The sequence below is a fragment of the Arachis hypogaea genome, chromosome 3 (genome assembly GCF_003086295.3).
Source record: "Arachis hypogaea cultivar Tifrunner chromosome 3, arahy.Tifrunner.gnm2.J5K5, whole genome shotgun sequence".
NCBI classification, from domain to species: domain Eukaryota; kingdom Viridiplantae; phylum Streptophyta; class Magnoliopsida; order Fabales; family Fabaceae; genus Arachis; species Arachis hypogaea.
Window position 1 is genome coordinate 42,662,111 of NC_092038.1, and position 16,704 is coordinate 42,678,814.

Here is a 16,704-nt window from a genome sequence, read left to right on the forward strand (position 1 = left end):
ATGTAAGTAAGGATAACAATTAGACAAATACAATTTATAGTAATTATAATACCAGCAAGCAGGCAAAGACAACAAAAAACAAGTAGAGAAATGCAATTTTCACTGAAGTAAACATAAGTCTACATTGACCAGTTAGTTGCCATCTATTATATGTGCATGTATGCTTGATCAGGTCCACATCCAACTTAAATCCCTTGTATATGACCTCAAATTGCTTGCGCTCGTTATCAACAATCCACTCTACAGTCCATTTGTTACTTGGCTTGACAAGCCACTTCAACCTTTTCTCTTGAACCGGTGCAAGCTTTTCGTGATGGCTGTCTACTAGTCTCTTGTGCTGAACCATACGCCTCATTAGGTAGCAGTGCACTTTCTCGCACATTGTGAGTATAGGCTTGTACCTATACTTGAAAATCTTGGAATTGAAAGACTTGCACATATTGTTAGTCAGGTTATCCACTTTTGGACCATGACTGAAGTAGGTCCTTACCCATGTTACAGGGTCAAATTTCATCAGGTATTACCAGGCATCCTGATTAACTTCCTTCAACCTCTTCATTGTTGCCTTAAACTCAGGCACAGTCGTACATTTTGCACAGTCCCATACAATCTTTTTAATGTATAAGTCCTTGAAACGGTTAATGAAATTCTTCCACATGTGCATGACACAATTTCGCACATGTGCATTCGACATTATCTCTTTCAATGCAGGCATCAGACCCTAACACAGATTGATTCGAGAAAGGTTTTCATCAAATTATAATTTAAGTATTTAAATTAAATAGAGAAAATCACGTACTAACCTTTTGTTGGTCGGACATAAAATTCTAACCATGTTGTTGCACATCTCCAATGTCCTCTCGTAGTAGTATCAGAAACCACTTCCATGAGTCCTTTGATTCAGATCTTGCCACAGTATAGGCAATCACATAAAACTGGTTATTAGCGTCCTGTGCCACAGCAGACAGTAATTGGCCCCCATGATAGGTCTTGAAAAATGCTCCATCCAAATGAATCAAAGGCCTTCATCCACTCTTAAATCCCATATTGCAGGCATCGAACATATATACATTTTGTCGAATGTTGGGGGTGCTTGTGACTGGAGAATAATGTCTAGCACGGTAGTAGACCTTAGATTTCTTCAATGTATCTCCATTAGATAGTCTCTCATCTTCCCATACTGTTCTATCTCATTGCCCATGATCATATCTTTTACTTCCCTCACAGCTCTGTAAACCATTTTAGGGTGTAGAACTAGATCAAACTCTTCTCTTAAGAAATCAATAGCCTCATGTGTATTCATGTGGGGATGAGTGGTCATCCTTTTCTCCACTTTTTTGCTGATCCAGTGTTCGTTAGCTGCGTTGTTTTCAAGATCTCTTGCACACGTATGTTCACTCCTATATGTTTTCACTTGGAAACACTCCAGCTGTTTATTGTATGAGAGATGGGCAATCAGAGGACATTCCTCACCCTTGCAGCCAACTCTAACCCTTTCTTTGTTATTTTCAATCCAGACCAACTTTCTCCCCTCAGCAATAAATGAATTCTTCACAACCTCCTTGAATTTTTCTATTGTAGCAAATCTTGTGACTGCTCAAATCTACCTTCTCCAAAGTCATACTATTAATCAAACTCAAGTTAGTGTGGTTTGTTTCCTTCATCCTCCGATGAGACAGGGGTGTGCAGCTCCTCAGATTCATACTCGAACATAATGTTCTCATCTTCTGTGTTTATATCACTGATATACTCTGCAATGGTTGGCCTCATGCTGGGCTTCCTAGCAGGCTTAGATCTATTGGGCTGTCCTCCTGGCCTACTTGTGATGTGTTGTTTAGCAGGCCCATTAGACCTTGAGGAACCTTCTCCAAATGAGCCTACCCTTCTTGCTTTAAATCTCAGCTTTTTAAACTCATATGTTGCTTTTTTTTTTGCTTCTCCTTGGAGTCAGCCCCTTTCTTCGACGATAGAGACACTTGTTTTCTCTTTCCTTTGGCAGCTCTAACCCTTCTGCCCTCGTCATCTTCACCACTCTCACTCCCACTTTTATAACCAGCAGATGGTGGTTTATATAGCTCATCTTTCTCACTGTCATCGCTATCATCATCAGTGGATGAGTCATTCAATTTTTCCAAGTCATTTGGATTGACTTCTTTCTCAATCTCATCATTTTTCTCACAATCATCATCTGCGATCTCAGGTTGGTCAACAAAATGGTAAAAAATGTAAAACTCATCAGTGTCTTTGTTTATCAACTTAGCATGTCGCGTTTGGTTGATCCATGCATCAACCCTCAGCACATGCAACCCTGACTCCATATCTTTGCTTTTTGGATCATACTAGTAAGCCTCCTTATACGATTGATATCCCAGTCCTTTGAACATCGTGACTAGATCTTCGAAATTGACAGAATCCAAGTCCATCGGAAGAAACCTCTCAACTTGACCATGCAGATAGACTAGCTCATCGGTAGGTGCCCTTGAAAAGTAGCCCCATGATGAAACACGGGAATACCAAATACATCAACCATCTATTAAATTTTTCAATCCACAACACAATGCAAAACCAACCTTATTATCAAAATCTCCAAAACCTCACTAAACAATGCCTGACAAATGACTAACCCCACAACTAATCACCTATTACACTCACTTACAGTCCCTATCAGTCTCATCTTACGACATTGATAACAAATAAAGGGCATAAGGAGAACAAATTTGAACAACAATGTACTTACCACTCTCCACAACAGACACATGTAGACCCACAAATAGGGGTGGCAAGCGGGGAAGCTCGCCCCACCCCGCCACGCCTAATTACGGGCTAAACCCGCCAAAGTTCTTCATTTTTTTTACTATTAACTACTAAATAATATATATAATTTCACAACCGTATTAATAAATTTATAATTTCTAAAGGCATAAAAAATTATATTTTTTACATTCACAAACATTAAAGTCTTTGTAATTAAGAATATATAATAAACATAATTATAAACCAAATTTTCATCCAAAACATAATTATAAATATTTTCTCCAAAGTAAAATAAACATAATCCAAAACATAATTATAAATATTGTCTCCAAAACAACATAAATAATCCAAAACACTCAATTTTCATCTTCATACTCTTGTAAGTTGGGTTGGGGGAAGTCGAATTTTAGCAAAAAAAATTACAAAAATACCCCCTTATAAAAATAACTAAGCCCAGCGGGGAAGCCCGCCCTTGCCCTGCCAAAGCCCGCAGTTTAAGCGGTGCGGGTTATATGGGATTTCGCTCTTTGGCGGTCCCAATTTTTCAGCCCAGCCCGTCTTTTTTGGCAGGTTATACGGGCCCGCTCGGCGAATTTAGGTCTGTTTGCCACCCCTACCCACAAAGCTTCAATGGAACTACTTCACGGAACAACAACGATGATAATATGGAGACAAAGCGTTGTATTCTTTGGAGGAAAAACGTAAGTGCCGGAGCTTCTTATAATTTTCTGTGACTGGTATGGGCAAAATTGGCATATCTCATAAGAACCATTACAAAATATTTTTCGAAATGATGTCGTCTTAGTGCACAAGGACCACAATGTCCCATAACTTTTTCCAGTGGACCACGTCAGCCCCGTTCACACCATCTTAGAGACACGTACCCATTGCTACGCCACATAAGCGCCAGGTAATCTGAATCTGTAACGTGTTGCGAAGCAGATTGAACGGAAGGACCAGTTTATACGGCGTTTTGAGAAGTCAGGGATCGTTTATATTTTCCAATCTTGAGGGAGTTAAATGTCCACGAATTAAAAGTTTAGGAACCTATTTATGCTTTACCCAATATCTAAAGAGTTAGTGTATATTTTTGTGTGAATGTTGTGGATTTGAGGGTTAAATTTGTAGTTTTTTATTTTTATTTTGTTATGTCAAGTTAGATTTATTATTTTTAACTTTTTTTTAAATATCAATCTAAAAGTTAGATTTGCATTTTAGAAAGTGAAAAAAGATTATTTCACTGCAAATCAGTCCTTTCGAGTTGTAAACTATATAAATATGATATTTTAATTTTTTAAATATGAGAGTCTAATTTATTATTTAAAATAAAATAAAAAATTTTAAATTTATATAAAAAAAACACGCCAATTACCTATGATACTGAATTTACACCTTAATTTTTTTTTATTTTTTAAAAAATTAGTCAGATTTTCTTTTCTATTACTAATTTGATTGATTCTGGTTGGAGTGATATCAATCTTAATTCCCAAATAGTTACACAATCCCTAATTTTAAATCTAATATTTTAATATTTAATAAATTTTTATTTTTTAAAATTCTTAACAATTTTTTCTATTATATATTCATATATGATTAATAAAAATTAACATGTTACAATGCAATGGTGTAATTATGGATGAAATGACTAAAATGAGAATACTGTACATTAAATAAGACAAACCATGTATTATTATTCACTTAAATGAATATGAGGAACAATTCTAAAATATCATCAAATTTTTCTTCCAATACTATTTATTATTCAAAATCTCAATTCCCATGGTTCAATTTCATATAGTATCTCGATTAAATTTTTTAATATATTCTTTTTGTAGATAAAATTATTAATTAATTCAAATAGTAAAAACCCAATTCAAATACTCACATCAAATCATCCCAAGTTATTAAATTTTTTTTTATCAACACTATTTAGTAATATGTTGCTAATAATCTCTTTCAAAATTTTAAGTTGTATAATACAAATAGATCATTTTAATCATTAACAATTATACACATACGTATTCATAATATATATGAATTTCTTTTTATTAAAATATTGCAAATTTATAATTTATTCTTTTAATAATTGATTTTAGAAATAGAAAGCAATCTTTTTGTTAAAAGAAAAAAAAATACTTTTTGCTGAGTCCAATAATATCTTACAATCTTTTTTGTTTAATATTTTGATAAATTAATTATAATTTATAAACTCAATTTTATAATAATTGTAATTATTGTTGCGAAGAATTTATATATAAATAAAAATTAGTGCCAAAGAAAAAAGAAAATATAAAAAACTGCATCATTTTTTACTCCTCCAATGATTTGAAATACTAAATAAATTAATCGAGTCTAAAATATAAGTATATATATATAACTAAACAATTCAACTTGCTAGGCATACATTTATTTGTTACTTCTACAATAATTTTTTTTATCATTAATTTTACGTAATTAATTAAAACAGTTATGTATTCATACAATAAACTTGCAGAAAATAACAATAGGAATTGTGCATAGGATTAGGCACAATAATACTTTTCTAAAATATTATTGCTATAATTTTTATTAGATATCTGTTATTCCTACTATTAAATGTCCAAAACTTGATTCACGAAAAATATTAATGGTCTATTTTTGCTAAAACATGATGCACAAAAAATTAATAAATGTTTATTATTTCTATCAATTATTAAATGTATAAAACTTGACGATTCACACTACAGCATGTAATTAATTACTTAGAAAGTAACTATACATATTTTTATAATTGTAAATATTTTCATAATTTTTTAAAATATAGTTTCAAATAATAACTGAAGTTTAATAGATATTTAACTAGTTTTAGCTATTTGCTATATATCAATGATGAAAATCAACATAATTATTATTCATGTATTTGACGTGCATATTATTATTCATAGGTTTTAATTTTTAATGAATATTTGACTAATTTATTTAAATAATATATATATCATTTGTAAATCTTATTAATTAAGGTTGATACATAATACAAAAATATAAATTATATTTATTAGAATAATTGATAATTTATAGACTTTTAGTTATTAAATGTCAATTTTTATATAATTTTAAAAAAGATATTTGACTAAAATATTATGAGAAGAAAAAAACATACATACTCACATGAGATGTATCATGTCAATATTTTTGAATCAAAATATTAATGCTATAAAATAAAATAATATAATATAATAATATAAAGATATTATTTGTAAGTTTTATTTCTTTATGAATATTTGACTAATTAATTTAAATAATGAAATGTAAATAGTTATTAAATATTAATTTTTGTATAACTCTAAAAAAATACCTTTTTAAAATATTTTGAGAAAGACAGAAGTCTCCATATATCACCAGAATGCTCCAAGCTAGCATTTTTTTGCATCAAAATACTATCTATTATAATATAATATATAATGATATTATTTATAGATTTTATTTTTTAATAAATATTTGATTAATTAAATCAAACAATGAAATGTATATATGTTAGAGTGATATTGCACATTCAAGTCTTTTTGCTAACTAAATTTAACTAAATTCGATAAAAATCAATTTTATTAGTGAGAGCGTGGATACACGCTCCAACTACGTGAACGTTTTCGTGTTTCTTTCCTTCTCCTCCTTTTTTCGTGTTCCTTCTTCTTATATCGTCGTTCTTTTATTGTTCCGTTGTTCTTTTTTTTTTCCTCCTCCTCTTTTCAGTGAATTTGTATTATTATGCGTTTCTTCTTTTTGTTTTTGTTTAATTTTTCTGCTTTTACTCTTGTTAATAGAGTAAAACTAGAAGAACAACGAGAAGGTAAAATAAAAAGATGACGAACAAGACAAAAAAAAGAACGTGATGCTAATGATGAAGAAGTAGTAGGAGGAGGAGTTTTGAGTTTGATGCATTCTGGATTTAATTTCGGTGTATCATGGTCTTAACTTGTTTTAAATTGAATTTGTTTGTGTGTCGTCATCATTAAGAAATTTCGGTGCATTTTGAATTTAAACTATTATACGTATAAAAAGAAGACAATGATAATGACAATAACGATAATGATGATGGAGAAGTACGAGGGAAAAAAGGAATGAGAAAAATTGAAGAAATTAAATGAAAAAATAAAGAGGAAGAGGAGAAGATGGAGGTGGTGGTAGTGATGACGACAACAAAGATGAGAAAAAAAGAGGAGGAGGAGAAGAAGAAGAAGAAGAAGAAGATGATAACGAAGAAGGAGGAGGAAAAAGAAGAGTTTTGAGTTATCATTTGGTAATTTTGGTGCATTTTGAATTTAATTTTGAATTTAATTTTGCTGCATTCTAAATTTAATTTCGGTGCATTCTGGTTTGAACTTGTTTTAAATTAAGTTTGTTTGTGTGTCATTATTATTAAGGAATTTCAGTGCATTCCAAATTTATACTGTTATATATATAAAAAGAAGACAATAATAACAATAATGATGACGATAATAATGATGATGGATGAGGAGGAGGAAAAGAAAGAAAGAGATCAAAGAAATTCAAATTAAAAAAGAAAGAGGAGGAGGTGATAGTAACAATGACAATAATGAAAAAAAAATTAAGAAAAAGGAGGAAGAAGTAGTAGTATTGGAGGTGAGAAGAAGAATGCAGAGAAATTTAAACAAAAAAATAAAGTTCACAAAGAAAGAAGTCGTCAAAAGGTAATTACATATAGTGGGGTATTTAGTTGCACGTTGATGTCGATTAGGTTATAGCAACTTGGTTGGATTTGATTTAGTAATTAATTTTATGATAGAGCATTATTCTATATGTTATTTGCAAATCATATTAATTAAGGTTGATACACAATAAGAAAACATATAAATTAAATTTATTAAAATAATTGATTATTTATAGAATTTTAGTCATTAAATATAATTTTTTGTATAATTCTAAAAATAAATATACCTTTTTAAAATATTATTATATATATATATATATATTGACACTAAAACGTACTACATTAGTATTTTGATACTATAATACTATTGATAAGAATAATATAATGGTTATTAGCACCGGATTCTAATTTTTTTTTTTTTTTTACAGAATTTTGTATGAAATACAAAATTAGTTACGTTAATAATATTTTTTTTTATATTTTTGTATTTCTTAGAATAATGATAGCAATGGTTTTAATTTGAAATTCTTTGACATTTTTCTTTGTCCAAACATGTTTTTGACATGTCATCGACGATAAAGTTTCACCATTGATCAGATTACATTCCTAGTAAACACACTTAGCCATTAAAAATTTGAAACGCATTACTTTTTTTTCTTCAGGCAAAGGAAGAACCCATTGAAAAAGCAAAACAGAACAAACAGAAGAAAAAAAGCGACACTTTTTTCTTTTCTTTTTCATTGTCCAATTACGTCGCCATTTGCCCCATTTTCCATTGATCCGCGTTTTCTTGCAAAATCAAAACACAACGCAACCCTTACTCGTTAAGCTACACAAGAACAATAAACAAAACCCCCAACATTTTCTTCCATTTCCATTATTCTCATCTAAACCCCCTTTCTCTTTCAAATCGTGTTAGTTACAGAGTGAGAACTGAGTTCCTTACTAAGCTCGGTGGAAAAAGGAGAGTCTCGAAGAAAAAGGCGTAACCGCCAACCATGGCTAGGGTTAGCGAGAACTGGGAGAGGCTGGTTCGAGCGACGCTCACCAGGGAGCAGCTGCGAAATGCTGGACCTGGACACGGCAGAACCGCTAGCGGCATCGCCGGTGCGGTTCCGCCGTCGCTTGCTCAGACCACGAACATTGACCTTATCCTCCAAGCTGCCGATGAGATTCAAGCCGAGGATCCTAACGTCGCCAGGATCTGTAAGTGCACACGGTGCTTGCTTTATCTTTGTTTGTTTATTTTTATCTAGTGTTTGATTGTGCAGTGGATGTTGTTTACGGAAATGTATATGAGATCTGGATAGATTGGTTTGTTGAATGAGTGAGTGAAGAAAGCCTTGTGAAATTTGTGTTGCCATGCGTTTTGTTTTGGAAATTGAGCTTAGTTTGATGGATAAAAGCTAGGATGAAGCTTAGACTGATGCTAGTTTAGGATGAAGCTTGGTAGAAGAGGACGAGTCATCCTCACGGAGATGAAAAATATACGAATAATAAATAACGGTCAGGATCATGTAAAGACGATTGCAATCCCTTTGAATGTTAGTTAAAGGAACACCTTAATTGGATCATGTGCTGAGCACCAAAAGGTGGTAAGAAAAAGGTATCCTATGTAAAATGTAATTAATAGTTGAAAGGATTTGTTAAGAACCCCAGATTTTCCTTCCAACCAAATACACCAAAGCGCTGCAAAAGCTGCGTTCTGCTGTAAAATCCTTGCTTCTTTGTGCATTCCAAAACCTTTGAATTTAGGGTAGAAAGTTGACACAAGTCAATAAGGCAAATCCATGATTATCCATTGATGTCAAAGGGCCTACTCCAAAGAGATCTCACCATGGGACAATGCAAATTCATGAAGGCTTCTGCTTCTAGAGCATATTATTAATGCTAATACTATCAAGGAGGACTGATCAAACAAAATCTTTGAACATAGAGGGTGGTTCAGATTTCAGAAGAAGTTTTAGCCAAGAAAGACATATCTGGGTTAGAAGAGGAAGTCAAGGACTACTGGACTAGAAACAAGATTTACAAGAAAAGAAAATCAGAGCAGTCAAGATTCCATATCCTAGTATAAGGGACACTTAGATAGGTGAACATGATTAAGCAAAAGGACAGAGGGACTCTAATTCATTGACCTCGCTATCACTGAAGTTTCAAATAAAATGGAACTTCCAATAACGGTCATTGAGGGAGAAGAAGTGACAAATAAGGGAATTGTGCAAGGTGGATAGGTTAAAAGGAGAGTGTGTTGGAATTAAGAACTTGTTAGTTATGTGGCTTTTTGTATTCTCGTACTAGCTAATCATTGCTTTGTTTCTAGTGGTTATTGCTTAGTGTCGTGTATATTGTGTTTATTGTTTAATATCATATATGATACAAATATAAATTGTCTGGTTGATTAGAGCTCATTTTGTTATGGTGCCTTGTAGAAAAGATGGTAAAATCTTGTTTTAGGGTAAGTTGAAATAATTACTTTTAAAAGAATCAAGTTATTTTTGTTTTGAGTATGTCAAAAGTAAGTTCAAGAAAATGATTATGTTTGGACATTACTTTTGTTGGACATTACAAAGTAAATTTACTTTTGAAGGTAGAATTACTAGAACTGACACCCTTCTTTTTTTTGGCTTCAGTGTGTGAGCAGGCTTATACCATGGCTCAGAATCTTGATCCCAGCAGTGATGGCAGGGGAGTTCTTCAGTTCAAGACTGGTTTAATGTCTGTTATTAAGGTATTAGTAGCAAATCATGGTTGTGTAACAGGAAACCTTTTGTTTGTTTCTTTTTCCTTGTTTTCTTTTGTTCCTTTCAAGTGATTTTGTAGTTCTTATCTGCTCATTTTTTAATTTTCATTTGCCACATTTATTAGCAAAAACTTGCTAAAAAGGATGGGGCCAGGATTGACCGCAATCGTGACATTGAGAACTTATGGGAGTTCTATCAGCGCTACAAGCAACGACATAGAGTGGATGACATCCAACGGGAAGAGCAGAGATTACAAGAATCGGGAACTTTTAGTTCTACACTGGATGAGTATGCCTAACATATAATTTTGTTGCTAATCAGATTTGTGGTAGTTTAGGCCACTACTTGTTTTGTCACTGAGAACACAAATTACTGTTTTTTCTGTGCCTAAAAATTGTTATTTTAACTGTGTCTTAAAGGTTGGTGTCAGAATGGGGTGCTAGGAGGCTAGGGTGTGAAGGATCATTTATAATTTTGATCACCATTGTGTGTAACTAAACTCTCTAGAAATACTTATCTTTAGCTATGTACAAAACGGTATAATGGAGCAGTTAATTCCTAATCCGAGGAATACTTAGATAAGAATCCTGTGTACTAATTCACCAAGAATCAGCCACAGCGTTTTACAGTTGCCTATTTAACGTCTAGAAACACTCGCTTGCCTGATTTGTTGCTCAAGCTGATAGGATTTCATCTAGAAACAATGTGGAACCCACTGAAATGGCTGCAAAGCTGTCCATTTGATTTCCCTAAATATGTTAATGTTCCACATGATTTACAAGGGAGTGAACCGAGTGAGTGAAATTGATGTTGGAACAGCCTTTCTCCTTTTTGTTTGTTGTTTGTTTTTTGGCTAATTTGATTAGCAAGTGATATAGTGAGCCGATGAGAGTAGCAGAACAGTTTAGACAATACTGGGCCAGCCAGCTAGGATAGGACTGCTGTAATTACCTCACAACTGTCATAACTAATAAAACAGAAAGACAGTATTCCCTCTTAGACTAGCTTTCTCAACATGCTACAATTCTATTTATATAAAGCACAACGTAATATTCTCAATTAAATCTCCATAACAGATTCAGTTACATACTTGCATTCCTTTCACTCTCTCTTGTTCTCTCTCCTCAAATCATAATAACAAGAAAAGACTTTTATGAATAGCATGGAGGCCATGCGATACTTGTTACTGAGACTAGAAAGATGCTGAATTTGTAAAGCACGCAAAATGGCCATCTCAATTACTTGCCCCATTTTCTTTATTAAAACGATAAGTTCACTTTATCTTGATAACTCTGTGATCTGCTGGTTACACATGTGAATTGTTTTCTATTGTTCTAGGTTGAGGCTAAGGGCATCAGAAATGAAAAAGGTTGTTGCCACACTTCGTGCCTTGGTGGATGTCATGGAATCACTTAGTGGCGATGCTGATCCCGGTGGAGTTGGAGGCCTCATTAAGGAGGAGGTACTGCTTTTGTGTTAAAAAAATAGGAATGTTAACTTGATAATTTTTTTTTCCAAATAATAATTTCTCTGTTGTAACAAATTGTTTTACCAATTTCTTATATTTTTTATTATTAAGCTAGTGGTATTTCACTTTCATAATTATATGCTACTACTTTTCCTTTTATTTTTGGGATAACAGTTAATGATGAGATAAGGAAATTTTTTGAGTCCCAGTTCTCATCTGGCTGCTTTGCATTCTATTTCTGCAAATGTCTTATAAGAATTTTTTTAAAGATGCTGCTTAACTTTTGTAATCCTTAATGTTTTTTTAGTTGAGAAAAATAAAATCTTCGAGTACGACGTTAACTGGAGAGCTGACGCCATATAATATTGTCCCTTTGGAAGCACCGTCATTAACCAATCCTATCAGAATCTTCCCAGAGGTAAGGTGAAATCTTCATAAGGCTTATGGTACTATTGCTAATGGTAGAATCCTTTATGGTGAATTTTTTCGGCTGTCCTGCATCTTATTGTTTGCATGATTCTGTAATATATTTTTCTCAAATTTGTAGCCTGTGCTTGATAGTTTTTCAATAACTGGAAAGGTTTTGTTTGGCTTTGAATATCAGGTTAAAGGTGCAATATCTTCAATTAGATATACTGAGCAGTTTCCTAGACTTCCTTCTGGATTTAAAGTATCTGGACAGAGGGATGCAGACATGTTTGATCTTTTGGAGTATGTTTTTGGTTTCCAGGTTTGTAATGTATTCAATTTCCTCTTCTGTTGCTGTGTATTACGGTTCGTAATGTTGTAATTGACACATTATATAGGTTTGATCTGGAGTCTCTCTCTCTCTCTCTCTCTCTCTCTCTCTCTCTCTCTCTCTCTCTCTAACCACGTATGATGAAAGTGTAACACATATTGATTAGAAAATTTTCCCAATATTAGCATTATGTTAATAAACATTTACTAGAATAAGTAACAATAGAGGGACTTTTAGCCAATGTTGGTGTGATTCAGTTGGAGCATAAGTTGTATTTTTATGGAAGACAGGAAGGCTTTCAGATAAGCAGGTTGTTTGGGATAAGTTTTGATGTCTTGCACTTACCTGGTCCATCATGGGGTTCGTTATTCTATATAGAGGGATATCTCTATCTGATATCCCGGTATTTAATTTTCTCTTTGCATCCTTTCTGCTGGTTGTATAGTTGACGTTGTCATATACAGATGTTAGACTTGGCAAATGGGATTTTGCTGCAAGTTTCTTATAGTGATGACCGAACAAGATTAACTTTGAATTATGCAATAGCTTGGAGTGTGATATTTTTGTTTGGCCAAAAATGTTCTTATTTACTGATGATAATTGTCATATACACAGAAAGACAATGTAAGGAACCAGCGTGAAAATGTTGTGTTAATGATAGCAAATGCACAATGTCGACTTGGCATGCCTACCGGAACTGATCCAGTAAGTGCTCTCTTGAGCTGCTTACCATTCTTAGCTGTAATCACAATATTTTGATGCACATTAGCTACCATACTTTTAGCTTTTTTTCAATGTTGGTTTAGTACTTCTACATGAAATTGCTAACAAGATGCACATGTTATGTTTCTATTGGTGGTTAAGGAGCTAGTTTTCTAAGGATAGGTTTGTATTAGTTTTTACCGTTATATAATCTAACTGGATTTTTCATCATTTACCATATTCTTGAGCATAAGTTCATTCAACTGTATTAATGTTTTGATGAAATTTGAAGAAATATTATTTTATAACTGTCATGAAACCACTCATCCTAAAAGCTTAAGCTAATAGGAGAAGGTAACACTAATGGTTATATCTCTAACATTCCCCCTCAAGCAAGAGCCTCTCTTTTTGGGTTTGCTTGATTTGCTATTTTTTTCACTTTTTGGGGTTCACCAAGGATCGAACTCTTGACCTTTCGGACATAGAGCTCTGATACCATGTTATGAAACCACTCATCCCAAAAGCTTAAGCTGATAGGAGAAGGTAACACTAATGGTTATATCTCTAACAATAACCTAGTTGTAAGTATTTATTTTTTTTGGTTTAGAGAAGCTTAACTTAGGTAAGAGAAGGTTGTGTTGTGTTAAGTGGTTTGTGTTTGTAGTGGTGTGTTTAAGTGGGTTATTGAATTACAAAACACAAATGTGGTGAACTGTATATTTTCCATACATGCTTGTGGTTTTATATGTGCAAGAGGGCATCTTACTCTTTAAGCATTTTGTATTTTTCCCACTATTAATCTTCTGTTGAAAGAATGGTACTTGTATTGTGAGGTCTGAAGTATGTTTATAATAGATATTTTAATGCTTACATTTGAAGACTATAGAGTGTGCATGCACATGGTTATGGCCCATTGGTGTATATTGCATGGCAATTTCTTGTTGTGCATTGGTATGTGATTTATTATATTTACTTATATTTCTACTTATCTGTTCTTGGTTTGGTGGGATGTACAGAAAATAGATGAGAAAGCGATAAATGAAGTCTTCTTGAAGGTACTAGATAATTATATTCGATGGTGCAGATACTTGCGAATGCGACTTGCTTGGAATAGGTCATCACATCTGCTATAGCTCATGATTTGAATAGCTTTGCTTTGTTGTACTTTGCTTGATTGGATCTTCTGTTTCCTGCAGTTTAGAGGCAATTAACAGGGATAGGAAACTTTTTTTGGTTTCCCTTTATTTTCTTATTTGGGGTGAAGCAGCAAATGTTCGCTTTCTCCCTGAGTGCCTTTGCTATATATTCCACCATGTAAGTCTTTATGTGGCTCTTTAATTTGGTACTTCGTTGCCTCTGCTAGAATTATTTACTGCAAATAAATTTTAGAAAACCACTCTTTATAGTTGATCTTTTCTTGTACATATGATTCCATGCTTTCAGGGTTGGTACTTCCTCCTTTATTGTTTTGGGGACCATTGCTTCATATAACTCCGTCCAAAATGCTTTCATGACAGCTTCTGGATGGAGTTTTTTTTTTTTTTTTGGGTTGCTTTCTTAAAATTAAGTAATTATTTTAAACAGTTTTCCAAAACCAATCAATAAATTAATTGTATGCAATTATACATTATTGTTGTTTTTAGTCACTGGTTGCACCCTCTTTTGAATTGGCATAAAGGTGAATAATTTTATAACCTTTACTTACCTTAGTATGTTATATTTGACTTCTTTTTCTTTCTTATTGAAATTAATATCCTCCAGCTCACATCAATTTTGGATAACTAGGATGTGTTGCTAAATATTAGCTTCTAATTAAGGTACATATGATGAAGCATAACTTATTGTTTGGATTATTTGGTTGGTGCAAAATGCTTGCATTGCAATGACATTTTCTAGCAAGCAAGTTTCATGGGATTGGATCAGACGTCTAGCATGTATATAGGGCTTTCCCTGGATATGTTATGACTTATGAGATTGGAAAGCTATTCTTTATATATAAAACTTAGTTTCTGTCAGATTTTATCTTTAATCAAAATTTTCTATTCACTAATGGTGTGGAAATTTATGGGTGTTGCCATGGTCATAGTTTATTCTTTTTAATTTATGCTGGTGGTAGTCATGCATCATTTATAGTGAGTTGTTTATATATTTTGAATTCAGAGGTCTGGATCAGGAAAACTTTAAATAAGTGCTGTTGGTATCTCTGTTTTCATTAAAGTTTTCCCTGCTTTCTTTTTTGGTTAATCGATGAAAGGAACGACTGCATGGAGTGTTATTGGTTTATTCCCACTTTCTAATGTTGGATAATTTATTTTTAAGTATCTTTTACATTCAGACATTTCAAATTACTTTTGAAGAAGGTTAATTTTCTTTTTTCCTGTTATTTGTTACTTAGATGGCAAAAGAGTTGGATGCTATTTTGGATCATGGAGAAGCCTATCCTGCTTCCAGCTGTACTGCCACTGATGGTTCTGTGAAATTCCTTGAGCAAATAATTTGTCCCATATACGAGATCCAGGCTGCGGTCAGTTGCATTATTTACCGCTCTTGCTATGTTATCCTTCTCTGTTGTAATGTAGTTCTATGAATTTAAGCATTTTCATCTATAAGTATCCTTCTAATTAGTTTCATATTTATTTTGAATTTGCTGATTTCCATTTTGTTAAAGAAATCATATCAATAGTCACCTTTTTGTGCACATACATCTTGTGTGCTAAAATTCCTCACCTACATTAACATCTAGGTAATTAGCCATTGCAAAGTCCAATGATTTGCTAGAAGCCTAGAAAAGCATTTGAAATGGTAGGATAATTATTCGTATTGTTGAGGTTCTTAGAAGTTTTATTAGGTCAGGCTTTAGCAGTTCTTAAGTAGTATAAATGGTAGCCAATTTGTTAAATGAAATCAATGAAGCTTCTGATTCTGATTCAGCTCCGGTGTCACAGATACGTCTACTTGTGTCTTCATTTTGAGATCCTATTGTGGAAAAGATTTTTAAGTATTTTGGAAGCTAGAAAAGGGCCTACTTTTCGTTAGGCGTGGTGAAATCATCCTCATTAAAGCTTGTCTCTCTAGTATTCCACTCTTTCTTATGTTTCTTTCATATTCTCTTGGGGTTTTTGCCTAATGGCTAAATTATTGATAAGATTATGAGACTTTCTTTGATCCAAGGCTTCGGAGATGAAATGGGACCTTCTGATGAGGGCTTATCCTCTTTTCTATATCCTTTGATATTTGAATAAAATTTCTTTTTTCTATTAATAATTCGACATACATAATTATTTTTCATACCCAGTCTCACCTCTGCCAAAAAAAAAAATGCAGGAAGCTGATCGAAACAACAATGGGAAGGCTGCACACTCGGCATGGAGGAATTATGATGACTTCAACGAATACTTTTGGTCAGCAACACTGATGCCTCAAAACATTTTGGATGTAGAATTGCCTTCTAATTTCAGTAATGTGTAGGTCTCGTGCTTGTTTTGAATTGGGCTGGCCAATGAAGAAAGATTCCCCATTCTTAAGGAAACCTAAAGGCCGCAGAAGGGTTAGTTTTGGATCTTTGTATTACTCATCCTTTAAAAGTTATGTAGGTATTTATTCTTGCTGAGCTTTGTTCAGAAGTACGATGTGTGTATCTTTCTTGGTT

At 33.1% G+C, this 16,704-nt stretch overlaps 1 protein-coding gene across 1 annotated transcript in view; it reads left to right on the plus strand.

Moving 5' to 3' along the window:
• Positions 1–8,008: 8,008 nt before the first annotated feature.
• LOC112790395 (callose synthase 10) overlaps positions 8,009–16,704 on the plus strand; it is a 37,039-nt gene continuing 28,343 nt past the window's right edge. The window contains exons 1-12 of the mRNA XM_025832776.3: positions 8,009–8,608; positions 10,036–10,133; positions 10,271–10,434; positions 11,485–11,608; positions 11,922–12,032; positions 12,219–12,344; positions 12,969–13,058; positions 14,072–14,169; positions 14,252–14,369; positions 15,451–15,579; positions 16,380–16,456; positions 16,524–16,602. Coding sequence (XP_025688561.1) covers positions 8,401–8,608; positions 10,036–10,133; positions 10,271–10,434; positions 11,485–11,608; positions 11,922–12,032; positions 12,219–12,344; positions 12,969–13,058; positions 14,072–14,169; positions 14,252–14,369; positions 15,451–15,579; positions 16,380–16,456; positions 16,524–16,602 — 1,422 coding nt within the window. The 5' untranslated portion in view covers positions 8,009–8,400. The remainder of the gene's footprint in view (positions 8,609–10,035; positions 10,134–10,270; positions 10,435–11,484; positions 11,609–11,921; positions 12,033–12,218; positions 12,345–12,968; positions 13,059–14,071; positions 14,170–14,251; positions 14,370–15,450; positions 15,580–16,379; positions 16,457–16,523; positions 16,603–16,704) is intronic.